The sequence below is a fragment of the Ceratotherium simum genome, chromosome 9, assembly GCF_057802395.1.
Source record: "Ceratotherium simum simum isolate JZ-2026a chromosome 9, ASM5780239v1, whole genome shotgun sequence".
Classification (NCBI taxonomy): domain Eukaryota; kingdom Metazoa; phylum Chordata; class Mammalia; order Perissodactyla; family Rhinocerotidae; genus Ceratotherium; species Ceratotherium simum.
Window position 1 is genome coordinate 41087562 of NC_141908.1, and position 27732 is coordinate 41115293.

The 27732-nt window shown below is 39.7% G+C and overlaps 1 protein-coding gene across 7 annotated transcripts in view; it reads right to left on the minus strand.

Moving 5' to 3' along the window:
* Nucleotides 1-27732, minus strand: part of RBMS1 (RNA binding motif single stranded interacting protein 1) — a 207565-nt gene that overhangs the window by 17109 nt on the left and 162724 nt on the right. For all 7 annotated transcript variants that reach the window (XM_014785904.2, XM_014785903.2, XM_004428272.3 and 4 more), the window contains exons 3-6: nucleotides 26628-26686; nucleotides 20878-20969; nucleotides 12363-12520; nucleotides 10127-10206 (exon numbers count right to left, since the gene is read on the minus strand). In XM_014785904.2, the coding sequence (XP_014641390.1) occupies nucleotides 10127-10206; nucleotides 12363-12520; nucleotides 20878-20969; nucleotides 26628-26686 (389 nt within the window). The remainder of the gene's footprint in view (nucleotides 1-10126; nucleotides 10207-12362; nucleotides 12521-20877; nucleotides 20970-26627; nucleotides 26687-27732) is intronic.

Here is a 27732-nt window from a genome sequence, read left to right on the forward strand (position 1 = left end):
TGCCACAGCATGGCTGCCGATGAGTGGTATAGGTCTGTGCCCAGGAACCAAACCCAGGCCACCAAAGGGGAGCGTGTTGAACTTAACCATTAGGCCACGGGGCTGTCCCCAGAGCACTGTTTTTAATAAAAATGCCACCCAGAAGTGAAATACTTCTGATACAGGAACAGCATATTTCTTTTATAGTTGCTGCTCTATGTAATTGGATGACATCATGAGAAACAGCCTATCCCTATAAGTTCTTGATTTCTTATTTATCACCAATATTGCACCATGTGCTCCAGGAAAGCAACTACACGAAGATTTCTTTTAGACATTTATGCTACCACTAAGCTGAGCAAGGGGGGTTAGATGATTTCAGTTAGATTTCTGAACAGAAAAACAAACACACACACCCAGATCTGTGCCATGGCCCACTTGGTTTTAGGTGCGTGTGTGCTTATTTCAAAAAGAGAGACCCTTACTTGACCGGTATATCCTGTGGCTTATTCCAAACCAGGGAATAGTCTCTAGTTTGTGTTTTGGAGCCTAATACACAGGTTCTAGGTTGAAGATTGGGACACTCTATGTGATGTCACATTGTTCTACAGAACAGACCCTTCAAGTGACTTCCTTGATTGTTTTTTTTAGAAGGGAGGTACTGACATGCAGAAAAGGCAGGCCATGAATACTAGTTAATACGACTATGATCGATAGGTAAGTTTGGGTATATTAACTTTAAAAAATTAGTATGAACAGTCAACTCATATCTTCTATATGGTCAATTTTTTGGAGTAGCAACTCTTCACCCTATTGTGCAAAACAATTAATTGCAATGAGTTCTAACAAATGATTTGTGATTTAAAATATATTTCTGTACTAAACGAATATAAAAGTTATATAAAATTATCCCAATCAATTGATTTTGCCAAATATGCACAGTATTCTAGGCTGAATTTCCCCTTAAGTAACCACAGTCTTTTGGCTTTGTGAAGGGTGCACCTCAGATGTCTTGTGAGATCTCTCAGGTTAGATTCTCTTCCTTATTATCCAAGACAGAAAAGTTATTTCCTTGTTCATCAGAACCTAAAGGAACATGTGCCTCCAAAAGCTTGGCTACTGTAGTATAACCTCCAGCAAGCAATACCACAAATGCAAACACTGGTCTGATATTTTTTGGCACCTCTTAGAGCCATCTAAGGTAACTGCATTACCGGATTCTCCAATGTGTCCTCAAAAGGGCTTTGTGGGTGGGATGATCTTTTACTAATGCCTGATTCTGTGGCACTAACAACCCCTCCTAAGGGACTAGGAGCCATATGGGTGATGTCCGTGATGACTCACCGCACATCTCTACCAAGTGGTTTCCTTACCCATATTCTGAAGCTCAAACTCTACCATAATTTAGGCTCAAATGTCTTCCCTTGATAGCCACACTATAAGTCACTTCTCGCATGTCTGCTTTGACTAAGCAGTGTAGCTCATGATGTGACCTCCTGGAGGTCCTCCTCACGCATCTTAATCAAGCAGCTCAGAGGACTCGGGTTTCTCTGTAGTTTGTAACAGAGTGGACCTTTTCCTCACTGTGTTCTAACAGCTGGAGAAATTGCTCCTTCCAAACTCCCATTTTTCTAGTTATGCAGTATTTATCCCAATCAACATTCTGTAAAATGTGAACTGCCCTCGATAGAAGCTTTTCCATCAGTTGTAGAAAACTAGCCTACTCTGTAATTGCTTTCTTTCCGATAATGTTGCCTACTTTCAAAATTCCTCAACTAATAACATGCAAGGAACTGTCTGGGGCTCTTCTTTTAAAAATTTCAACCTAAGGATCGAATAAATACTATCCATTTTTTTATGTGCATAATATTGTTTCCTGCTTTAGCTCCTCTCTGTTTCTAACCAAATCCTGCTGTCCTGCTCAACTACAGCACAGACCTACAGCTTCTCTCCACAGACCCTGTCCTCCCACACCTGCTGTTGGGTTCCCATCTCTCCTCCTTTCCTGACCCTTATACAGTGGTTCCATGTCCCACTCAGTTTTACCTATCAGTAAAATAATGATTTAACAACATTAAAGTCAGGTTAAATAGAAAACGGAAATGCAGTACTTCCCTATCACTCCAACATCAATATTTTAATATTCTATATTTACTACTTTTCTATGTCTATATTTATTTTTCATATTTGCAACGATAGGTCCTTTTCTTCTACCATTTACATTGTGCCCCCTTGTCTACCTTGTTATAGAATCATTTAAGGAAAAGTGGTTACATAATGTTCTATTTGAAAAGGGATCATGTCTAGTTTCTTTGTTATTATAATTAACATTGTCTGAACATCTATGTGTGCATATTATTTATTTCTCCGATCCCAGTGTCAACTGCTACACTGGCGGACAGATTCTATGGTTAGAACACGGGCTTCTAGATTAGTCTCCCCGGGTTTGAAATTTGGCTTTGCCATGTACTAGCTAGTGACTCTGGGCAAGTTACTCAACGTCTCTGGTTCCATAATCTGCGAAACAGGGACAGGAATAGTACTTACTTCAAAGGATCGTTATAATTAACATATAAAGTGCTTAGAACAGCTCATACTAACTACTGTTATTACTACTATGACAACAAGAGGAGCTCAGATTTTTGAATTATGGCTCCTCCTCTTGCCTTTGAATTATTAAGATAAATTCTCAGGAGAGGGACTTCTGGTTCAGAAGTTATAACATCTTTAGAGACTGGCCTGTTTTCCATGGGATTTGATTCTGCGAGATTTAACGAGCTGGCTAGGGTTGCTGCCTTGGCTTCACATAGAATAAAGAAATGTTCAAGTCGTAGTTAAGGATGAAGTTACTGGAAAATGTCTTTTAGAAAACTGTTTCAAAGTAACACCTACATCTTCCACCCAAGATCCTTATGCTTTAATAAAATCTTACTCCACTATTTATTGTTCCTCCCCGGCAGAACCTGATAAAGTAAAGGTATAAAACGGATTTGAGGGGCCTGCGGTAGGCTGGGTATGATTGATGGTGATAACAACTGCCCGAAAGCAGCCCCATCATAAACCTGGCACAGCACTCAGGCACATTTCTAGTTGTGGTCCTTTGTCACTTTTTAAAAACTAGACTTCCTTCTCCTTGGTGGAGAATGAGTTTGGGTTTTGGATCCGCAAGACAGCCCTCATCCCACTGGCCACCCAGGACTGTTCCAGCACTCCTGCTTTCACGCCAATGACTGCTCACGGAGTACAGCCCTTGGAGGGTACATCTCAACAATACGTGCATTCAGACTCTGCTCCACTGTACATGCTGGGTGAGGGGGTTGTGAGCAGACCACAATCCCAAAGGTACCATCCCACTGTTCTAAAGGTACCAGGAGCACCGCATACGTCTTCAAGTGTTTCTTTTGTCCTGGAGCTGCCAAAATTTTCTGTTTTTACAGAGTAACAATGCTTAAGACAAACATTCAGGGAACACAATGGGCAATAAAAACCCTTGAAAGATTTCCAGCCTTTTTAGTAGAGTCATAGTTTTTCCTCTAAACATTACCTTTTCTGCCTCCTGGCATAGGACAATGTCCTAATAATACCACCTCCACACAGGGAGTAAGGAAACGCGGGTAAGAGCAGTGTGAAGCCCTGCTGGGCACATAATCCAATCTGAACAGTCAGGGTAACACAGAAAGCAGGTGTACAACAAGCTGAGGTCTTTGAATGGAGTCAGCCAGCAGTCACGTACGTACTTTGCCAGAGCTCCTCCACAACACAGACGAAGCTCTGGGCGATGTGGCAGAATGATGCCAGCAGAATACTGAGAATCTAACACAGAGGCAGTGACTAGATACATTTCTTTTTTTTTAAACTCTCTGCCCTTAGCACACAGAAACTTATTCGGACTCTATTCATGTCATGGAGAGGTCCAGAAAGAGATGGGTGATCACATCGCCTCCTGCAGCACTGAACACATGTGTGACCTTTGTCCATGGGGTGTGCATGTGTGTTGTGTGTGTGTGTGTTGTGTGCGATGCCCACAAAGCCAAAAACAGCAGGCTCAGGGCAAGCAGCTCTAGGAGAGTTCCAGGTAACATGCCATGTGCATTAGTCTCCTCAGACACTGTACTCTCTTCCAGGAAGGTACTGAAAGAGCATTTTTTAGACAAATCCCTGAATCATGACCACGAGTGACAGTGTTTTTGCCTTGGGCATGTCTCCTAATTTGGACATCAGTTCTACGTAACTAAAACTTCCCATTCCTTATTTCTAACATTCACTGTGTGGGAAACCACCCACCATACTATTTCTCCATAATGGAATTTTTATCTAGCTAATATTAAGTAGATATTTTAAACTTCTATGGAATTCACCTAGATTGTCTCACAAAGAAGTCGTTGGTTCTTTTACCCTGGTTGGGGACCTTCCAAGCAAATGTGACTTACTGCAAACCAGCTAGCACTCAAAACCAACGTAAATCCAAATAAAAGACAATGCTTCAACATTTTCAGGGAAAAATGAGAGACTGGGTGGGGGATGATAGAAGGAAAGATCTTATGAGCAATTATTTTTTTCAACACAAACTCCAAAGAGTTTAAAGAAGAAGTTGCTATGAGAAAAGACAAAGCCTCTTTGAAAATATGATAACATCAGACACAAAAGCACAAGATTTTTTAATAAGCAATTTCAGAAAACAGATTGCATTAAAAATTGTGATGTGGATTTTTATATAACTATAAATATGTACTACATTATGTACCATGTCCCAGGCCAGGGTAGAGTCCGTCCAGCATGGGGGAACCCAGCCACATCACCCTGGTATGAAAAGAGTGTGTGGGCAGGAGGATGGGTAACATCTGAGAAGTGACAACTCATGTGCATACTGACCTCCTTCTGCTTCTCCATCTAGAGACTTTCTTAAGTGTCACAGTTAAGATGAGTTCACTGTTCAGTTTGTTAACTTTCAGAAAGTGTCTTTCGCAAACTGTGTTTAACGTGGGTTTCTTTACTGTACTTGACTCCAATGTCACAGGCAAATTGCCAGTCGTGCAAGAGTCTGAGTACTCTGACAGAAACCATCCTGGATAATTCTGCTTATGCCAGCTAAACAACCTGCATCATTAAATAAACCATCCTCTGACTGTATTTATGAAATGTTATGTCTGCCTAGCAATGAGCCTACATTATTTAAACATTAAGGTGGAGGTTCATTCAATCTACCCTTGCCTGACAATATTTTCGTTTTTTCTTCTGGTTCTGCTGAAAATAATCATGCACTCCATGGAGAAACCCATGGAGTGGGTTATGGAGTAGCCATTCAGGTAACAGAAGGGAGAGAGTAGCATCTAATCAACAGACTGGTAGTCAAAGATAACTCTCATATTATGTATCCAAAAAAGAGAAGTTGAAAACTGTTTCAAATTCTGTTGTGGGTTCTCAAATCTACTGGGGACTTGTTCTGGGGAAAAGTAGGGTTCACTGGAACAGTGTGCTTCCAAGTCCCACGTTGTACATCTTAAACTCCTGCCTAAAGGCACTTCAACCCTGCTTATATGCAAAAAGGTATCCAAAAAGGCCCTCAAAATAGCCATGACTATTGTTATGAGGTCTACATGAAAAATGTCCTTGGAAATTGCTTGGTAATCTCTACTGGTACAGGGCAATGCACAGGCTTTCTGTGCCTACCGCAAGATTAAAAATAAAACACAGCCCCCGCCACCAAAGAACTTGCAATCTATTTGGGAACCAAGACCAATACACAGGAAAGATCACTAAATATTAGAAAACGGCATAAATTAAATTCTGACTCAGAACCAAGAGAACAGTTCGACTGCACAGCGGCTCCTCCAACAGTGACGCTCTCGATGTAGAAGGAACCCGTCTGTTTTTTGTGCCCCAACTGACACTTGGCACAACTTGGAAGAAACTATTCTTTACTAGCTGCAAAGATGCAGAGGATCCTACAATCATTTACATGTGGTTTGGAAATCAGGGTCTTTTTTTTTCCTCGAATGGGTGTGACCAATAGTCTTCAAACCCACTTCAAAGAAAAGTTAGATGACACAACCATGAAGTCATTGGGAGAAAAAAGGAAACTGTCCAACCCCGATCCATGACACCCTGAGATCTATTTCATTCAGAGAACTGGTAGATCTTATCTTAGATTGATACAACATGGCAACAAATGTATGCTTGAATGTTTTTCCTTCTTGAACTTTCCTTGTTGCAGGCAAGAACGAGCTGAGAGAGTGAAGAGGTCACCAGTGAGTGGATGAGCAGCCCTTCAAAGGGACTCAAACTCCGGGGTCCTGACTATGTAAAAGATGGCACAGGGAAGCAGGGAGGACACCAGGTGCCAGCTGTGCACAGGGGTTAAACTTCTATGTATGAAATTCCTCCTTTGTCTTTACTTGGTTGGAGGGTAAAAAGCATTCCTTTTTATTTTTTCTTTCAACTCAAGTATTGTTGATGGGAAAACAAAACTAACTTAAAAAACAAAAGGGAAGCTCTTTCACAAGTCTGAGTTCCTTGGAATACTGTACTTCCAGGTCTTATATTTTATGCTCCAACCTCGTGCCTGTAGGCAGTTCAAGCTTACATATAGCCATGCCAACCGTATGCTGTCAGGTTTTAGTATTACAAGATGAAGTGTAGTCTGTGGTATCACATATACTTACAAATAGGTTCCCTATGAAGTGAGACTCAACTGGATGCAGAAAATTAAAGTAAATCCCTAATCATAATCATCAGGCATCTGGTTAAAAATGGAACCCCAGAGTTATAAGAGGAATAAATACTGAACACTAGTTACACATGCAAGGCTAACGTGGGGGAAAAATTGAAATGTCTTCTGGTTTGTGGTCAACCACTAGCATGCTGGCTTGTAAACAGGTAGTATTGTCTTGGTGAATAGTGTAGTGAAATTTATACAAAACCAACAAACATTTACTGTTGCTTAGTACGGTTGGAGTACTGTGCTGGGCATGAAAACAAAAAGACGAGGAAACAGTTCCTGCCTTCGAGGAGCTTACAGTTTACAGTTTAGTGGACTGACAAGTAAACACGTTAAATGCTGTGACACAAGTGGGTGTCCTCAAGGTGCTATGCAAACAGAGGGTAACCCAACTGGATCAGAGGAGGCCCTTGCAGGGGAGGCAAGCTTGAACAGAGTCTTGAAGGGTGAGGAGGGGACAGCCAGGTTAAAGGGAACTGAAGGGATCTGAGAAACTGGAAACCACGTGAGAGAAAGCAAAGGGAAATGAAGCAGCATTCCGTGTATCTGGAATACCATCTGCAGTTCAGTAGATAAACAGTAAGGCAAGGAACAGAGGGAGACAGGACTGAAGAAGTGGGCAAGAGCCCTGTCACCTCTGGTCTTCAATGTCATTCTAGGAATCCTGGGTCTTTTCTTCTGGGGGGAAGAAGGGGACTTTTAGCAGTAAAGTGACACAGAGGCCGTTATTTTATCTAAATCTCTCTGCTGTAGTCAGGGAGGATATGAGAGAGGAAGGACAGGGTAGGCAATGAGGAGGCTACTAAAATGGCCTAGGTGAGAGATAAGGGGTTAAACTAGGCAGTGGTAAGAGGGCTGGAGGGGAGAGGGAAGATTCTAGAAATAATCAGGAAGAAAAGTGTAAGGACTTGAATGACTGTATGTGAGAGATGACGGATGGAGGGGGACAGGGGAGCCCAGGATGATTCAGTCCTGGGTTTCTGGCTTGGGTGCCTGGGTGGATACTGGTTACACCAACCAAGATAACAAAAACAGGAAGAGGAGCTGGCTTAGACAGAAAAGGGGACTAGTTGAGTTTTGGAGTAGATGAATATAAGGTGACTGAGGCCAGGCAACCTGAAACTCAGGGGAAAAGCCAGGATGAGAGATGAATGTTTGAGAGCTGTCTGAATGTAAGTAGTAGTTCAAACCTTGAGAGTGGATGAAATCTATCAGAATCATGAGCCAAAAATGAAATTCAGGGAAACACCAATAAATAAGGAGTAGACAGAAGAAACAAGCCCACAAGAGAGAAAAGAACTAACACAAGATGGAAAGAAAATAGAGAGACAGGTGAAACAGAAGTCAAAGGAGGACACATTTCAAGGATGAGTGAGGGATCAGCAGTACCATATATAGCAGGTAGACACAGCACAAAAAGCCTCCAGATTTGATAATCAGGGGGTAAGTGTTAAGGGTTGAATTGTGTCCCCTACACACACACAGCTGGAGTTCTAACTGTCAGTACATCAGAATGTGACCTTATTTAGAGATAGAGTCTTTAAAGTTCAAATGAAGTCATTAGGTGGACCCTAATTCAATGACTGGTGTCCTTATAAAAAGGGGAAATTTGGACACAAAGACAGAAACACATAAGGGAAGATAACGTGAAGAGATATGGGGAGAAGACATCTAAAAGCCAAGAAGCGAGGCCTGGAACAGATTCTTCTTCACAGCCCTCAGAAGGAGCCAACCCTGCCGACATCTTCATCTTGGACTCCTAGCCTTCAGAACTATGAGACAATACATTTGTATTGTTTAAGCCACCTAGTTTGTGATGTTTTGTCACAGCAGCCCTAGCAGACTAACACAGTAAGTTTACCACGAGGAATTTCAGTTGCACACTAGGGGGAGAAGTCAGATTGGAGAGAGTTGAGGTGTGAATAGGCAGTGAAGAAGTGGGATTATACTTTTAAAAGGTTTACATGTGAAGGAGGTAGAGAGTGCTTAATTTAATTTAGTTTCAAGATCACAGAGACCTGAATGCTCTCAAACACAAATGGATAGATTTTTCTAGAAAGTTATTTATTAAAATGTATTGGCATAAAGTAGTTCATAGTTTTGTTCATTGTATTCTATGATTTTAAGAACGTCTATTATAGTTATGGTCACAATTTTTGTTTCTAGTATTATTTATACATTTTATCCCATTTCTCTACCAATTAGTCTTGCCAGAGATCTGTTATTAATCACAAAAAAAGGTTTTTGGTTTTGTTGAAAAAAAAAAAATAAAAGCAAAAGACAGACTGAAATTATAGGAGAGGGAGGGGATAACTGGCAGAGCAAGGTCCTGATGGGATGGGATCAAGGCCACAGCTTTGAACCTCCTGTCCTTGAGACTTTTGGGAAGGAGGGAGGCAAGAATGGGTGCGGGTGTAGGTCTCCTTGTCGGGAGGAAGCAGGAAGTTGACGATGGCATTTCCATCTGGTGATCTCAATTTTATTCATCAAGTAGGAAGTGAAGTCATCTGCTTAGAGGTGGGGGGCAGGGGTTAGGGAGGGGACTGAGCAGGATGGTGAAAATGGAGAAGAATTATGCTAAGGAAGGGTGAGAAAGCTGAGTGAGGACCAGTGATGCTGAGGGTCTGGTCAAGCTGAAGACAGCCTTTACCTGCCTGGGTGTAACAGCAGCAGTGAGGGTGGACTGTTGCAGGATTAATCCAGGTTCAGTGTTCTGCCAAGCAGGTGTGACCAGGGGATGGAGCATAAGGAAACTGAGGATGCTGCTAAAGAAATGGTTTTAGTGCTCAAAAATGGAGACCAGATTTGGGGGGGATGGGAAAGAGGTAGAGGAGAACCAATAAAGAGCGAAAATGGAAGGATCCCTTTGTATTTCAGATCAGGTTTAGTGGGAATCAGAGTGAGTATGATGTTGGAATGAAAAGCTCCTGAGGTGCAGTGTTCTTGGTCATGACAACACAGGGCAGAGCAATGGGAGAAAGTGGCGACAGGGGAATGGACAGAAAGGCCATAGGAGCTGAGGTCCAGGCACTATAAGGGGGGGAGGGGTAGCACATGTTGAAATCTTCCAGAACAAAGGAAGGAGCTGGGGTGGAAAGTACCCCAGTCCCCAACGGATGTGACTGAAGGACAGAAGATTTATTGAGGATGGTGATACGGTGGGTTGGAGGATGGCTTATGCATCAAAGAGGAGGCTTCTGAATGCTTTACAAGTCAGACAGCTCCTTACCACGGGTCTGCTTTCATTCATATTTAAACACCCAATGTCTGGGGAGAGATGAATTTTTAAGTTTTATTTGTAGATCCAAAGAAATAAATTTTAAAGAGCTAAAAGAAGCGTTTTTGTTCTTGACGTAAGAATCATTACATGTTAAAATTATACACACAATACATAAAAGACTACTGATAAAATTTAGACAAACAACATACCAGAAACTCCGGGGGGTGTCTTGATGAATTTTCCATTAAAATGACCAATTACGGCTTCGCACTTTTCTGTTGACTCCATCCTATTTACATATAAAGATAGAACACATAAATTTATATTTAGAGATCTCTTAGTTTTCATTTTGTTCTGTGCACGTGAACACATTCTTATAGGTTTACTGGATACAAATGAAACCTAGCAAAAATGTGAATAAGAAAAAGTGCGTTTATCCTATCTTTTATCTAATTGCTGTTTGTGAACTTCTATAGTAAAATAAAACTGATATCCACAGTACATTTGGAATCCAAAGAAAAATAAATTATATCGAAGTGTTCACTATCAAGCATATCAAATTCTACAATTTTTTTTCTACTTGTTGGAAAACTGACAGTCAATAAACAATAGCTCTGTTAGTCATGATATTGAATTAAAAACAAAAATACCAGTTTAAAATACTCATGATTTGCTGCTGCTAGAATATGGGTCATTTAAAGACGGTCCTTCCTTTTACATATTCACAAAATGACAGGCTCAAAAGTCATGATAAGAACTAGTGTGAATCAGAGTGTGCCTTATATGTTTTTTACATTAGTTTCAAGTTTAAAATGAAATTATTAAAGTTAATTATTTACTTTCTTTGTCATCTTGGTTTTGGAGGAGTAATTAAAGGATGGAGCCTAACTTTATAACTTATTCTATGCCTGCAAGTGGTTAAAAACATTTGTGAAACATTTCAGGGGAATTAAAGTATTTTGACTTATTTTTCTTTAATGGAAGAAACATTCAATAATCTACTCAAATGCGCTACACTCCTGGACTACCCAGAGAGTTATACCTTGGTTTTAACAGGTAGTGATAGTTTTAAAAAGCAATAGAATTTAATTGGGTTCCGTCTTTGGATGTAGAACTGAAATTACTTGATCTGCTTTCAGAAGAACACCCACAGAGGGGACGATTTTTAGACGGTGCCGATCTTTTCACTGTTTCATCTGGATCCTTTTAACCAATAAGGCGTACACTGGAGATGCTAGCCTTGGTGACTTTCTCCTTGTAGAATATTTTAGTTTTATTATAAAATTATCTTGCTTAACAGAAAGAACAAAGGACTAAAAGCCAGAAGAACCAAGTACTAGACCTTGATTCATCAGTTGGAAGCCTGGTGACAGTGGAAAAGTCCCATCTTTGCCTCGGTTTTCTTATACGTAAATAGTGAACAATGCTTGCTTTGTTGATCTCATAGGTCTGTGTTAGATGCGATTGTCATCAAATAGGATAATGTAAAAATGTCAGCAATTTTTCTTCCAAAATCAAAGTCAATACTTTACACTTCTGTTACTGCACAGTATTAATAGTTTCTAAATAATGTATTTTGTACCTGGGCTTTCAGATTCGAACTATGTCAAAAATCAAAGCTCCTTCTGTGTAAGATTTTTCCTGTAGAAACCAAATTAACCATTACACTGAAGTATCCTTTCTGGGGAGTGAGGGCCCTTTAGATATATCTGTAACTTTTTACTTCTTAAAAAAACAATCTGAAGCAAAATTATAAAATGCTACAATTGGTATAGCAATTGGTGGTTATACGGTTGTCATATCATTGTCTTACTTTCCGAATGTTTGAAATAATCTAATTCATTGACTTTGTCGATGATGATTCAAACTTCCATCTAATGAAAAAAAAAATCAATTTATTTAGGAACCTGAGATCTTTATTTTGAAGGGTTATACGCATCCTGATCTAATTAACCAAAATATTAAGGACACACATTTTCAGAACTATTGTTCATGTGATATTTCCTTGCCCGGAGCCAGCAAAAATTTAGTGTCCTCAGGTTCAAGAATCCTAACGAAATTCTAAAGGTTTGGAAAAATGCAAACCAGTATTCACAAATTTAATTTAATTAATTTATTTATTTTCCCCCAAAGCCCCAGTAGATAGTTGTATGTCATAGCTGCACATCCTTCTAGTTGCTGTATGTGGGACGCGGCCTCAGCATGGCCGGACAAGCGGTGCGTCAGTGAGCGCCCGGGATCTGAACCCGGGCCACCAGCAGCGGAGCGCGAGCACTTAACTGCTAAGCCACAGGGCCGGCCCTAGTATTCACAAATTTAAATTCACGGTGCAACTGGCTGCCATAACCCCGGCTTAAATTCTCTCTTCTTGCTCAATTTTTATTTTCCAGGAAACTTTGCAGGGCTATTGTTGTTGAAATAATAAAGACAGTGCAGCATGCTTACCTAGCAAAGCCAACACCACGACTTGTACCACTGGAATCACGGAGTATCCTCGTAGAAATAACTTGTCCAAATGGTTTGAGCATATTTTCAAGTTCCTGCTCATCCATGGACAGTGGCAAATTAGAAATATACAGGTTGGTAGGATCTTGTTCCTGTTGCTAAAACAGAACACAGAATTGTCCATTAATTCCCAAAAGAAGGTGAGATGTTTTTTATGTTAACACGTCTACTTTTATTTAGCCACTGTCATGGCTCAGGTCCTTTTAGAGTACTCCCTAGTAAGACCACGGGAACTGCAGAACACCCAAGTCACCCTGGACGCTTGAAAAGAGTATCTGAAGCTTGGACAATCTGTGCAGGTCAGACATGTCCCACCGAGCCATTCTTAGTAGATTTGGAAGTGGAACTGCTGGCAGGCACCGCTGAGTTGGAGAGGATGCCCTTATGGAACCAGGACTCTCAGCTGTTTGCAGTGTTCCCAAAAATAACCAACGTCCCCTGCACAGTCCATCCCAGGCACACTGTTGCACAGAAGGCTATTACTGCTGATAATTCAATCCAGACAAACACGACAGATTCTAGACCAAGCCATCTAAAGTATAGGGGAGCTTTGCCCAAATTCCCCTCCTCCGCTCCACAGCAGGGTCCTTACTACTTTTGAGTTGTGATCACCAATGGGAAAAGGAGAGCTCCTAAATTAACAAAAACAAGGAAACTCAAAGCATGTAACATGATAAACTCAAGACAGAGAAAATTTTAGAATCTGGGTAAAGCTGAACTCAAGAGTAGATGGGGGAGGTAGTTTTGCTAAATCCTTGCTACTCAAAGAGTGATCCAGGGGCCAGTAGTGATGGAATTACCCGCAAGCCAATTAAAATGCAGAATCTCAGGCCCCATCTAAGACCTACAGAATTAGAAGCTGCATTTTAACAAGACTTCCAGGTGATTCATATGCATATGAAAGTTGAAGAAGCAATAACTAGATATTTCCCACTCACCTTTCCTTTGCTGAGATACAATCAGCTGAAACCAAAGATATGCAACTGAATTTTCTGAGAACCAGTAACTGCTATGTATATTTACTAAGAGTACGGTGCTAAATCATCAGGGAAAAAGCTTATATGACAACTGGAATATTTTCTGACCAAGTCAAAACTCACCTCTGCAATTGTGAGGTTAGGAGAGTCAATTAATTTTAAAGCAGGCTTTCCTTTGATCTTATTAACCAACTGTATCTTTACAGAATGAACTATGCAAGCTTATACCTTTTCTTTAATAAGCACTATTAGTAAAGTCAATAATTGATGTTTTAGCCTTAGGCAACAGAATGGTGTACTCATTATATTTTAGATTTCCAAAATGCAGAGTACTTTAAAAATATATGCGAAGCATATGCATGTTTGAATTGCACAGTCTCTACTTTCAAGTGCGTCCTAGCATTAATTAAACCTAAAATGAAACTTGCCCTTTCATAAAATCCCCAAGAAAAAGTGAACGCTGATCTTTCGTGCTATACTTACCTGGTAAGATTTAAAATAACAATCTGGCATCCTACAGAATGGTAAATACCCTGGTATTCCCAAGAATGAAAGTTATCAAAGACTGAGAAACTATGGGCAAAAAGCCCTGTCCCTATGACTTCCTGGTTCTGACAGAAGGCGGCAACATGTAACCAGGCCAGTTCCAAAGGTACAGAGCAGAGGTTCCCAACCTGGGTGACTCAAACTGGCAGAGGCGTGTCAATGCGGGTGGGTCCAAGAAAAAAATTTAAAAATTTTCAAATGCTCAAATAGCAAGCCAAACACTTAACCTCATTAACCCTTCACAGAAGACACAAAATGACAACTACCTTTGCTTCTAGCTGAAATGGATAAATTCAGAGTGGTACCACTGATTATGTTAAGCCGAGCAAAACCCACTGACAATCACAGAAAGTGTATCTTTAATGTATAAAAATTGGAAAGGGATTTAAAAAAAGCACAACAATAATAGATAAAATGTTTCAAAATATAGGGCAAAGCAAAATGGTCTTAGATATTAAAGTTTTCAAATTCTTCTGAGGTGGGACAAGTGGTAAAATCTCATTTTCACTTCACTCACTACCTTCACCCAATTAATTACACAGCTCCTCGATTAGCCATCTCAAGTCAGCTCTAACTCCTAAGTCCCCAAAGCTTTCCTGGAGTGCGAAAGACTCGATTTGTTCCTGTGGAAGTCTGGTCCTTAATCGGCCAAGGCAGATGGGGTCCCTTCCCTCTGAAGGTGGGTACTGAGGGGCCCTGAAGCCTAATACAGCCAAATGACATTTACAATGCCTCTCATACATCCCAGACTCTCCTTACACAATAACCGTGACTCGTCCTGTCTTCTAGCTGCCTACAGTTAAGTAGGGGAGAGAGAAACACACGTAATGAATGCTGTAATAGAGACATGTACAAATCACAATGGGAGGACAGAGAGGGGCGCTTATCTTAGGAAGATTAGGGAAGCACCCTTCCGAGGGCATGATATTGAGTTGAGACTTGAGAAACAAGCAGAAGTCACAAGGCTGAAACCAGATTGTGAAAGGCTATCTAAGGAGTTTGATTGTTATTTTGTCAGTCATGCCTGCTTCAACTTTTCCACTTAAGCAATGCTAACAGCAAGGAGAACTACATACCCTGAAGAGTCTGTAGTCAAAGGCCAAAGAGTAGGCTTGCCAAAGCTGCAAAATTTCCTTAAAGCCTTGTGCTTTATCTCAAAAAAAAAAAAAAGTCACATAAATTTTGCAATCTACTTCCTAACTACTGGAGTTTGTTTTAATATAGAAACAATATTTCTGACCTAATCCTTTCAAGTAACACTGATCCTCCAGGGAAGTAAGCCATGTTTACCCTGGAGGGGGAGGGGGAGGAGCAGGGAGGAGGGACTGCAGTTAGAAGGCCACGCCCTGAAAAATGGGAGCTTGTGGAGGCATGAAAGCAGGGGAGAGACAGGATCAACTCTATCTTATTAGAAAGATTTCTGAATCATGCTTAGTCAGATTCAGAAAAAAGCTGGGAACTTCCTAATTAAAAAGCATTAAAACACTCCTTGGACAAAGACATGGCATAAAAAAAAATGTTACATAAGAAACATATCATCAATATTGTGGGCTTTCTTTTTAAGCTAAGTTTAAGTTCTTATAAAAATCTGACTAATATTTAAGAATGTTCATAGGAGAATTTGTCATATGTGAAGTATTTTTAAAAGCGTTGACGATGTAGGTCTTGTAGGACAATGTAGTACTTTCTAAATCTGTGTTTTAGTTGCTTCTATTATTAAAATATTAATAAAAATATTATATTCTTTAAAGTCTTGATTCACCTTGAAAGTTTACCAATGAAGAAAATAATAATTGCTAAAATCAGAATCCAGAAAGAAATGGAGCTCTTAGCCCATTCTTTGATAAATAGTGAGATGGAGTAGACTAAAATACAAGGAAATATTCCCTATGATTTTAAGGCACTTGTTTTCAATAGCAACAACTCAGTTAATTAGGTTTCGTCATTGGAGATGACCCTTAGAGCTAATGTTATTTACCTGTCTTTTCAAATGGTCAGCTTATCCTAATGCAAACATTGACTACGAAGTTGCAATAATTAAAAAAAAAAAAAAAAAAAACAAGAAGAAGGAACTCCAAGCTGGCAGCATTGGCCACAAAATGATCTAATCCCCAAGTGTCCACGCATTCTAATTACCATACATTCACAGTGAATGGAATATATAATACTTGTAGTAAGTGGGGTGGTTCCTGAATGAGGGTAATTTAGTTTCTTTAAAAGCAGTGACAACCATAACTCTGTTTTATTACATACAATGCTATGTCTGAAAAAACAATTATTCTGTAAATTATGGGTGGCCAAACATAAAAATGGGGCCAACGGGCCTCTTTATATCCCTAGGCATGGAGAGAGTTCAATGGCTTCTCTAACAAGTAGAAAACTAGATCCCACATTGGCCGTGAGAGGGATAAATGGCTACTAATGTTCACTTGAGTAGAAAAGCGGGGCTCGGAGGTCCCGCCTGGTGTAAAGCACTCAGTCATCATCTGAAAGAAATTAACAAAAACCTCCCTGTGCATGTGGAATGGTTCCTAAAATACAAGAAAGGGACTTGGCAGGAAGACCAGACATCTGTTTTCTCTTGTACTGAATAGGTTCCCCAACCAGCAGATAGCTGCTTACGGGCATGTGAATGCAAACTGCTTGAAGCACGGTAGACCTCTGTGTGGAAGAGGGGTTAAATTCCTGCTCTATTGACTGCCTATTTACTGAAAAAAATGTGCAAGCTTACCACCAGGCAAATACCAGGCGATGATCTGCTGACCTCCAGCAGGCCTTAAGAGGTATGCTGAAAGGCCCACAGAAGTCATTCTGGTCACAGATATCACCAAGGTTGATTTGAGTTTTCCGTCTCTTTAGCTCGTTATCTGAGTTCTTCTCTTTTTTTCATAGATTCTGAGTCTTCTATTTTAAAAAGGCACACATGGGAAACAAATGCCAAGTTTAACATAAATAGAAATGGCCTTGAGCCTTTGGGAAAACCTTTTGGTAAGTTTCATCTGGGTACTCTATGGACAGAGCCCAATAAATATAATTTTCAAAGGTCCCATTCTTAATTCCCAATATCTGTCCAATCTGGGAAGAAAGTTTTTCTCTTGCATAACTGGCTTCTTTGATCATCAACAAAACAAACATTTAATATCTACCATATGCCAGGTACCAAGCAAGGCAGTGAAAATTAAAACAGGAATAAGAAATAATCACTGCTGTCTAATGCTCTCCACTTGCAGTTTTGCAATTCAGTTCTGAATATTTGTGGAGTCCCCTTTCAATCCAGGTAGCCAACGCGTCCAACAATATTATATTCTCCCTCATCCCCGGACTCCGCTAGTAGAATGCCCCTTAATTTTTTCTGATTACATAAGAAATCAAGCCTTTAGTATGTGGCAATGTGAATTTTTAAAACCTTATAGTAACCTGATTAATTCACTAGAGGAAAGTGGACGGTGACTGGTCCCTTATCACCCAACCATGGGAGCCAGATCTAAACTTCTTTTAAAAAATTGTCTCCACAAAAGGTGCATGCCAGGTGCTCCTTTATCCAGACAGCATAAAGGGGCTAAGTCAACTCCAGATACTCAAATCCATGGCTGTGGCATAGAACAATGGACTCGCTAGCATTTAAAATACCTTTGTAACTTTAACGGTATAATAAAAAAGAAATCAGGTCCAGGAAACTCAGTTAGTCTACAGAGACCTGAAGAAATTCAAAGTGCAGAATGTTGGCACACTGCTAGCGTCTCTGAACCTGCATACTGCTCCTTCCCTACAGATGATGTAGGAAGGGATCATTTTTCCTAGCCAATTCACAGGATCAAGCCTCCTAAAGAGGTCTTTGAACAGTGCTCATTATCAACCCCCGGGAAAGCTGGCATTCAAAGTGCACTGTTGACACGATATGTAGTGCCAATCTATACCCAGGCCACTTTTGACTAAATGCATTGTCAAGACTTCTTCGAAACAGTGTATATTTAACATACTATGCTGCTTAATATCACTGGCATTGAAAAGATGCCTAGGTAAGTGCTCACAGGGCCACTCTAAATAAGGCTTCTGCATTTGTAGCAGGTTGTTAAAATAGGCCTATTTCTAACTTTGTTTCAGCAGAAGCCACAAAACAATGGGTGTCAGGCACTCCCACATTCCAGAATGAGAAACCAGACCACCTAAAGAGAGTCTGCATAGGAGCTGGCTGAGAACTGGTTTGGGATGCTTAGCTGACCACCCACCTCCTGTCTGTCTATGAGAGACTGGAGAGGCTGAGAATGAACACGTATATGGAGAGAGACGCTGATGTGTTCTGAGTCTCACCATGTGGGCTGCTTCCCTATCACCGCCAGTCAAGCAAGAGGGGCTTCAGAAACAGACCACTCAGGAGGCTTGATCTGCGTCCCGTGGAGCTTGGTGGATACTGTGGATCAATGTCCGACTTAAGCCTGAGGAAGCTAAAAGGCAAAAGGCTGGTTGACAGGGCCTATCAGTGTGGTTGGGAAGTAACTACTCTCCCACGGTTGGCAAACGTAGATCAGATATGGGCCACACAAGGTCGAGCCGGCCCAGGGTTGTGTTAGATCCTCCCAAGAAAGCTGCCTTGAAGGGCAAGAAGGTCCCAGCAGAAAGGGGCTAAAGACAGACCCTTAGATTATCAGAAGCTGAGGCTAACGGGCTGAGGACATGTATTCTCTAGCTTCAAGGAAGCATGAGGGAAAGATCAATTGGGCGTGCGGGAGGTAAGAGATCTCTGAAAAATTCCCAAAGCATTCCGTGAGGGAAAACGTCAGCTCTCTGTCTGGACAGAGAAATCAACACCAGATTACATCATTGTCAAGTCAAGAAACTTTCCCATCCTTACCACTGTTCCAACCCTGGAGGAGTAGAAACCACGGCTAGACAGCGGATGAAAGAGTGGGAAAGACACAGGTTTGGGAAACAGGAAAGAAACTAACCATGCTCCCATCCCACTACAGGCTTACTACTTAGAACAGACCTGAGCTGCGGGAAGGGAGACGCTTTAACATTATATGATACTCAAAATTTTGTCAAATAAACAGGATTGGACATTTAAATTATAGGCATCACACACTTAACATCAGTAACGTGTTCTTGAAAATCAGACTTTCAGCATCAAAATGTTAACCAGGAGCTTATTTCATATTATTTCAAATAAAAAAAATTATAATGTATTCCACATTAATCACAACCCCCAATTTCCTAAAATGTAACTAAATACATTTGCTACATATCTATATGTGAGTATTTATGTGTGTGTATACACACACATAATAGATGGTTATATTGGGATGTAAACCTTTAAAACATTGCTTCCTGATCACCAAATAATCATTTGTTATTGTTAGCAGACAACTGCTTTGTAAGCTGTGATTTCTTCTGGCACCAGCAACATCCAAGACACACGTCCCTTTTGCTGACTCTCAGCAGAGTTTTCGAAACCTCTACACATGATTCTGACATTTTACAAATTGTATTTGGAATGTAACTTGAGATTTTCCCCATACAACATCTTCTTTAAAATATACTGAGGTTAATGTAAATACATATAGAACCAGCTGAAAATGTACTGAAAGATAATTATGTTCCATGAAATTTGGATATGAAAAATCAAGAGGCATTCTACAGAAAAAAAAATTAACCAGAAAAACCTGAAATGAAAGAAGCAACTGAAGGGACTTTTTAAAATAATGAGAGTGGCCAGACAAGTCATGGGACCTGCCCTGGATTTTATCCACGCGAGGAGGAAGGAGGAGCTTCATAGAGTAGAGGAAACGGACAGAGTAGGGGAAAAAAATCGAGCTGTTTTCTGATTGTGCCTTAAAAGTCCTGCTTATAAAATGTATGGTTACCCATTGTTTACAGATGCAGATTAAATGTTCTGCAAATCATTATACAACATAGGTATTGCACATTCACAATTAAATATATTTAAAACCTCATAATCATTGTCTTTCAACAATGCCACAGGGAACTGCTCTATATTATGGGCAAATAATCTGAAAATCATGGTGCTTAATATTTACAGTTCCTGTTTATTTTACCTTCTTACTCTGGAGTTCAAGAAAATCTAAAATTAGTCCAACTCAATCCAAAGCTTTAAAAATATTAAAAGTCAAGAACTACTTTAGAAAGGTGATCCTTTTCATAATTCCTGAAATCTTTATGCTGATTCTTTTAGTCCTGGTAGCTGTACATATGTCCCTCAGTAGCCTTAAGGTCTTAGCAGGTAACTTATCTCTTTACTGGAGTCCTTTAACCTCCATAAATTTCCTTCCTTATGGAAATGGGAATGCTCCTCAGGGAATGATCACGTGCTACTATTCAGAAGTAGCAGAAGACAGCACAAAATTACTTTTCTCTTTACTTCAAGAAGCCAGATAATATGAAATTATTGATCTTTTGAAAAGAATACACAAAATATCAAACTGCGGAGTTTCAGGCTTGAAAATATTTTCCATAGCAATTCAAGGACCACAAATGGAAAAAAAGATGTACATGATTATATGAATATCTTAATAAGTGCACTATAGGTACTAGGTATGGTATAACCCAAGTTTACATTTGGGCCATAAAGACTGGGGCATAAATATCACTTCAACAATATTCCTCATCTAGAATGCTAAAAGTTCATCAGAAACATGTCTTGAATAAAGTCACCGCAGAACTACTAGAGCAGATTTATATCCCATAAATAACCAGTGTCTAAATAGGTCTGACTTATACAGATTCGAAATGGCACCTGTAGGTTACATTGCATTAAAACTACTATTGAGGATGTGGAGGCATGGGGCAAGTGTCCAGCAGTAACGGTGGCTAGCTGGAATGGCGGGGAGAATGCGAACGGTGATAGGAGAAGCAATGTGTCAGCCTTCAGAACCAAAGCCAGGCAATAGAGAAGACATTCCTCGCTCTCAACTCACCTTTGCCATTTGAGCTTGAACTCCACTAGCCTTCAGGGCAGACACAGCTTTCTGAGCTGCTGCCGGACTGTCAAAGTCAACAAAACCATAACCTGAAATGGAAAACACACTGAGTTTAAAGCCATTATTTTATGATTATGTGAAGAGTAAAAGAATGACTCCATTTGGTTTCAGATGCAGGCAAAAGAAACGAAAACCCTGATGTCCTGACGGGTCTCAAGCTTTAACAGCCGCAATGCAGCATCCTCCTCAGGCTGTCCTTCCCTGTTGTCTACCAGGGGCTAGACAGGCTTCCCTTCAAAGTAATAATAATAATAGTAATGATTAAAGAAAAGGAACGAGCTTGCCCCTCTTCCAGATCTTTTTCTCAGGTATCCTGTACTTACTAAAAGAAAAAAAATGACATCTAAATTACCAAACAAGGTTAAAAAAAAGGGAGGGTGGGGACGTGAATCAACTTCATTGCGTTTTTTTTTTTTTTGTGAGGAGGACTAGCCCTGAGCTAACATCCGATGCCAATGCTCCCCTTTTTTCTTGAGGAAGATTGGCCCCGGGCTAACATCCGTGCCCATCTTCCTCTACTTTACATGGGACGCCGCCACAGCATGGCTTAACAAGCGGTGCATTGGTGCGCGCCTGGGATCTGAACCTGCGAACCCCGGGCCGCTGCAGCGGAGCCCACGCACTTAACCACTTGCGCCACCAGGCCGGCCCCAACTTCACTGCATTTTTAATGAGTTGGTAAGAAAAATGGAGCTATCTTATGGAGCTTACAAATGACAGAAACAAAAATTATGTGTAGACTAAGCTTTATTTTTCAAATAACTTATTAAGTACAACCATTAGGTATCTAAAACATAAAAAAAGTCTAAATTTTAGTAATTGGTTAAAAATATCATTACTTATTTACCTAAAACATAGCTCATAATCTTCCTTCAAAATAAAGGGGGAAAAATGCCTCCAGATACCCAAAATAGCTGTTTCAGCAGTTCATGCCCTAAAGTCTTAAAACATAACAAAACAAGCAAATAAACCAATAACCTCCTAAGAGATGCCCTGCTTCAAAGCTTATTTATCCATAGCTTTACAAATATTTTTAACAACCTGGCAGCTACTTCCCCTGGCCACAACAATGAAAAGCAGGAAATTAGGGAAAGAAAGGGTTGGGTTGAGGAGATGGCTGCTCCAAAGTAAGCATATGGATGGTATCTAGCAGTGAAAACTAGTAACAAGCAATAAAAGAGGAAAACTATACAAAGAACAGGATTTCTGCAGCATAAGAGCATCAGCCCCATGCATCTCAACCAATCCTGTGAGCATCATTGTATTCAACAGGCAATCATTGCTTTTTCACTGTGATAACTCCTAAGTTATTGAAAAAGGTTAAGTTATATTCAGCACACTGTTTAAAAGATTGGGATACCAAGCAAAAATACTAACAGAGATTTTCTGGGAACTCAAGCCTATTATAAAATTAATTTTAAAAGGAATAAGAATATTTTGAAAAAGTAATGTGTGGGAGGTTGCAGAGAAGAGGGGCCAGTCCTATCATCTATTTATAGATAGTTTAAAGATATAGTAATGCAGACAGTAAGGTACTAATGTCAAAATAGACATACATATCAACAAGACCAAAGAGAAAGCTCGGACAAGATCCAAAGGTCATTTTGCAGTATTTGTACCAAAAATATTGCTGGTAACAAAACAGATGGTAATGAAACAGAGCGGACTATCGATTACAGAAATAGATGCTTTAGGAGAAATCAGTGTTAAAGCTGAAATAAGCAGTAGCTTCCTTCTATTACCTGGAATTGGATTGAAATAAGGCTTAATTTGATTTAGACAGTGGAGAAATAGCCAGGTTGGAAAGAAAAAGAAGAGGCTGACCCAGGTAAAAGCAGAAAATGCTACTCAACGGCCAGATTAGAAATCAAGTTAATCATATTTCAGGTGTTTTCTAGAAATCTGTTGTTAATGCTAATATGCAACCCTCTGTGGAGACACACACAGGCGCGCACTCACTCTCATACATATTTTAACACCAAACACAATTTTAGCAGGTCACAAATGAACACCCAACTACACTGAGATGATGTAATTCCTACCGATGGATATTTAAGTTTTCCCTCCAATTTTGCTGTAGTCAATAAATTACAATATATAGACGATCTCAATTTTAATGCTATTGTAGTTGAAGTTATTAACACTCAGGTATTATTAGTATTATTTTATGTTATTTTCTTATCAGGAAAAATCCATAATGGTTGCATTTTAGTTAATTGTTTACAACCTTTTCTGACCTTCTCCAAGCACATAGCTGTTTCATAAGCATTTGCTGAAAACAAATGTAACTGGTAAGCATGCAACCTTGTGCTTTCATTTTCTCACTTTCAAGTAAATATGAGTATATAAATTTGAGTTACACAGGTTTTACGGGGTCCATTATACAAATATGTATAAAGGTATTTTTGAAGGCAGGATTCACTCAATAACACAGCACCTTCTCACTGGATCTCCAGGAGGATCTTCTCAGGTCTCAAGAGCAGGAATAGTTATGGCGCTCCTGCTTCTTTGATTTTCCTCCACATTGTGATGACTGAATAATGGCAATAGCTATGTTTTCCATTTTTGCTTTGGCCACTAGGAAACACAGGGCCATTTCTATAGTAACCTGAAACTTCCTGCTCTCACCCCTATTTTCTCTTTGGTCTGACTTATCCTCACCCATTTTTAATGTGTGTGTGTACTCTCTGTATACATCTGTACGTGTGTATTCTGGTCTTACATGCCAATCCGTAAGCATTAATAATTAGGTAATTAGTGTTATAATCAATCCTTTGTACGCTTTTTTTGTCCTAAACTGCCATATATACCAGTGTTGGGAAGTGTTTAAATACCTTTTGTTGGCTAAAAACGAACAAAGATTGAAATGTAGAAGAGCAGCTGAATTGTGAATTTTTAAATTTAATAACTAAGGTACATGTTATTCAGAACGTTTCCTTCAACTTAATCTTGTCTCTTGGATAGAGGCTCTAAAATGTTTTGTGACAAAAAATGGTGCTATGACCAGTAAGGTCTCTAATTTCTAAGTTTAAAATTCTTTGATCTCACAATAGCCAAGACTTGGAAAGAACCTAAGTGCCCATCAATGGATGAATGGATAAAGAAGAAGTGGCATATATACACAATGGAATACTACTCAGCCATAAAAAAGATGAAATCGTGCCGTTTTCAACAACATGGATGGACCCTGAGGGTATTAAGCTAATCGAAATAAGTAAAATGGAGAAAGTCAAATAGTGTATGATTTCACTCATAAATGGAAGATAAAAAAACAACGAACAAACACATAGACACAAAGAATAGACTGGTGGTTACTAGAGGAGAAGGGAGGAGGGGGAAGGGTGAAAGGAGTAAAAGGGCACATGTGTATGGTGATGATGGTAATCAGTCTTTGGGTGGTGAACATGATGTAGTCTACATACAAATCAAAATATAATAACGTATACCTAAAATTTATCTAATGTTATAAACCAATGTTACCTCAATAAAAGTAAATAAAACAAAAAAAATTCTTCGATCTGTTCAATCTCCAAAAATTAGTACACAACACAAGCACTTTTCATTTATACTGATACTCTATAACCTCTTATGCATTATTTTTCATCCATCCACCCACCTACTACATTCTTAACATGGGTAACATGTTATCTTCATTATGAGCTATGGAAAGTGTTATTTCTTCTCATTTGTCCTAAAATTACTTTTTTTCAGGAGCTCTCTCTTTCTCACTTCCAGGATTTTATAAACCTATTTTTGCTTACTCTCTCCCCTCCCTTACTTCCCACCCACCCACCAGGTATCTGTTGACATCTATTCCTGAGAGGCCTGTGTGAGACAAAGATCCCTAAAAGGTTTCTATCCTTGTCCCCATACAACAGGCAAGTTATCTCCTGAGATCTGCTTTAAGAGAAGGTCTCCAGGAAACATGTATCGAAAATCAATTCGAATTATTCCTACCCTTATTTCAAAGCCCACAAATCGCTCCACTTATCTTTGGACCCTTGCCAACTGTTATGGGTTTGCATTATGATAATATGTTAGATTTAGCATTAGTATTTTTTTTACTCATACCTTTTCTAGATCATGTTGAGCACTTTGTGGAATTTTGGTTTCTAGGGAATAGGTTCTCACTGGAGAAGAGTATACAATAGTAGTTTCCAGTAGGTACATGGTGAAGAATTCAACCAGGAAGCCCTCTGGGTCCTCGCCCTCACTTAACTAGGGTAGCTCTGCTTTTTAACACACTGATCTGCTGTGTAAGATTTCTCTGTTGGCGGGTGGAGAGTGGGAGAAGGAGGAAAGGTAGGGTAAGGCTATAAAACCACTTGTCTACTGTGATTTCTCTCTTGGTTTGAAACTAATGTTTGAAATCAGCTTCCTGTTTTATGCTTGCAAGAGTTCACTTTTCTTTATAAAACCAAATATTTTTTTCTGTGTCCCTGCTTTCCCAAATCATTTACAAATATGTTAAATAGGACTAATCTTGGCAACTAAGTGTATACATTTCACTCTACAATTGGACTCTCTCTAGTTTGGTTCATTTAAAATATTTATTGAGTACTACTCTACATAAAGCACTGCTCTATTCACTGTCCTAAGGCAAAACTGCCCTCCTGTGCCATGCTGATTAAACATGGGCTTAGATATTTGTCACAATAGCTCCTTTAAATTTAGGAGCTTTGAAGAAGAGACAGAAATACAATGAACCACTTCAAGTCTAGATTAAAGGAAATGGCTGGCTTCTAAGGCGAGGCCCTCCGGTGGGGTTCGTTTCTGTTCTTTGCCTTTTTCAGACTGTCCTAAGCCACAGCCGTCACCACTACTTGAAAAACTGGGGTCTAATTAATGAGGAGATTTGCTTTCTCTGCCTATGCCTGTCAACCTTATTTCAATTCATGGGGTCAGTCGTTAGACTCAAAGTCAGCTGACTCCATTCTTCCCTTTTCCTAGAAATCACATGCCTATTGTTAAGATGCTGGATCATTAAAAGTCAGAACTACAGAGCATCAGTGCTGCCTTCTATAGACGCCTCCTCTTCCAGCTCATGGAACTGGATGAGCTCATCCCAATTACATGGAAAACTGAAGGTCAGTGCATCAAATTAATGCAGCAGCATATTTCAAAGGGGCGTGTGACCTCCCCTCCCTATTACAATTTGGTCTGTGAAAATGGTTCTCTCCTCCTGCTGCCAATATTGTCAACAGGCATTCAGCAGAGAACAATCGAGAGTATTGAAACATGTAATTAAGTACTGCTTAAAACTACTCTATTCTAATTAATAGAGCCAATTTGCACAATATGTAATCTTTTCAGTTCTTTAGTACAGTCCAGTGGTCTTCAGTAAGCAGCTCTAATCTCCTCAGACTCAGGGAAAAAAAACCTATTTTCTAACTCTATTCCCCTTTTAAAAGTAGGGGCTAAATGCCAACCAGTATTTTGCATGTTAACTCCACTGGCGTCAAATCTGGGATTCTGGCAAACTGCTAGCTGCTGTTGGGTTTCCAGCCAAAACGTGACCAGGGACAAACGTAAGCAATATGCTGACACTGTGCAAGACAGAAACTGGGTGATGTATAAGATTTGGTTTTTAATAAAACGGAGGTAGTTTTGAAACCAAAGATCAGGTTTAAAATTCCATCATTTTTCTAAAGCTATGATTTAGCAAATCATCAGCCAAGGAAACAGACCTTTGCATTTGTTCGTTGTCTTATCCAAAATTGCCTTTGTGGAGACGATTTTCCCATATCTAAAAAAAGACAAAAAGAAAAAAAAAGAAGTTATAATCAAGGAACGCTTATTAATGTCTAAGTCCAGAGAACACACATACTTTTCAAACATCTGCAAACTTTAAAGTACAAAATGTTCTTTTCTAGAGGACAGGAAATGAGAATTCTAAACTTAAAACTAAACTAAAAAGAGGGAATGGCTAGGCCTCCCAATTGAACCTTTGGATTAAACTTTCATGTTCAGCTTTGAGGAATTCAGTACTTACCTGACAAATCTTGGGACCAAAAAAATGGAATGTGAGCTCTATAAAAAATAGTTTCTTCTAGTAACACTATGTCTGGGGTCAAATACCAAGCCAAATGCAAGGCTTCAGAATTATTAAAGGAAAGTACTACGATCCACACAGCCTTTATGAACTAATAACTGGAGAAAAGCTGCCTGCATATCCATTCATTCTGGTTTAGCAGACAGTACTGCATGGCTCCAGATCCTCACAGAAGCATGCAAGCATGTGAGTGTATATGTTCAACACACGTGACAGTATATTTAAAACAGGTCTTTTTTTTTGGTGAGGAAGATTGGCCCTGAGCTAACATGTGCTGCCAATCTTCCTCTTTTTTTTTTTGCTTGAGGAAGACTGTCCCTGAGCTAACATCTGTGCCAATCTTCCTCTATTTTGTATGTGGGATGCCACCACAGCATGGCTTGATGAGTGGTGTATAGGTCCGCACCTGGGATCTGAACCCGCGAACTCTGGGCCGCTGAAGCAGAGTGCACAAACTTAACCACTATGCCACTGGATTGGCCCCTAAAACAGGTCTTTTATACCTAAGATTTTGATACCTGTTTATCAATATATTTATTAACATCTCTTTTAACTCAGTAATAATAGTTATACAACATACTCACTAACGTGTGTACATGCACATGTGTGCAAGCAATGGACAATCAAGAATATAAAACAATGAATCAGGGATTAGGCATTGATTTTATGAAGGTTTGTATGAGAAATGTGTTCAAACTCCTTAATGTAAAACAGAAGTTGGGGGAAGAAGGAAAAAAAAT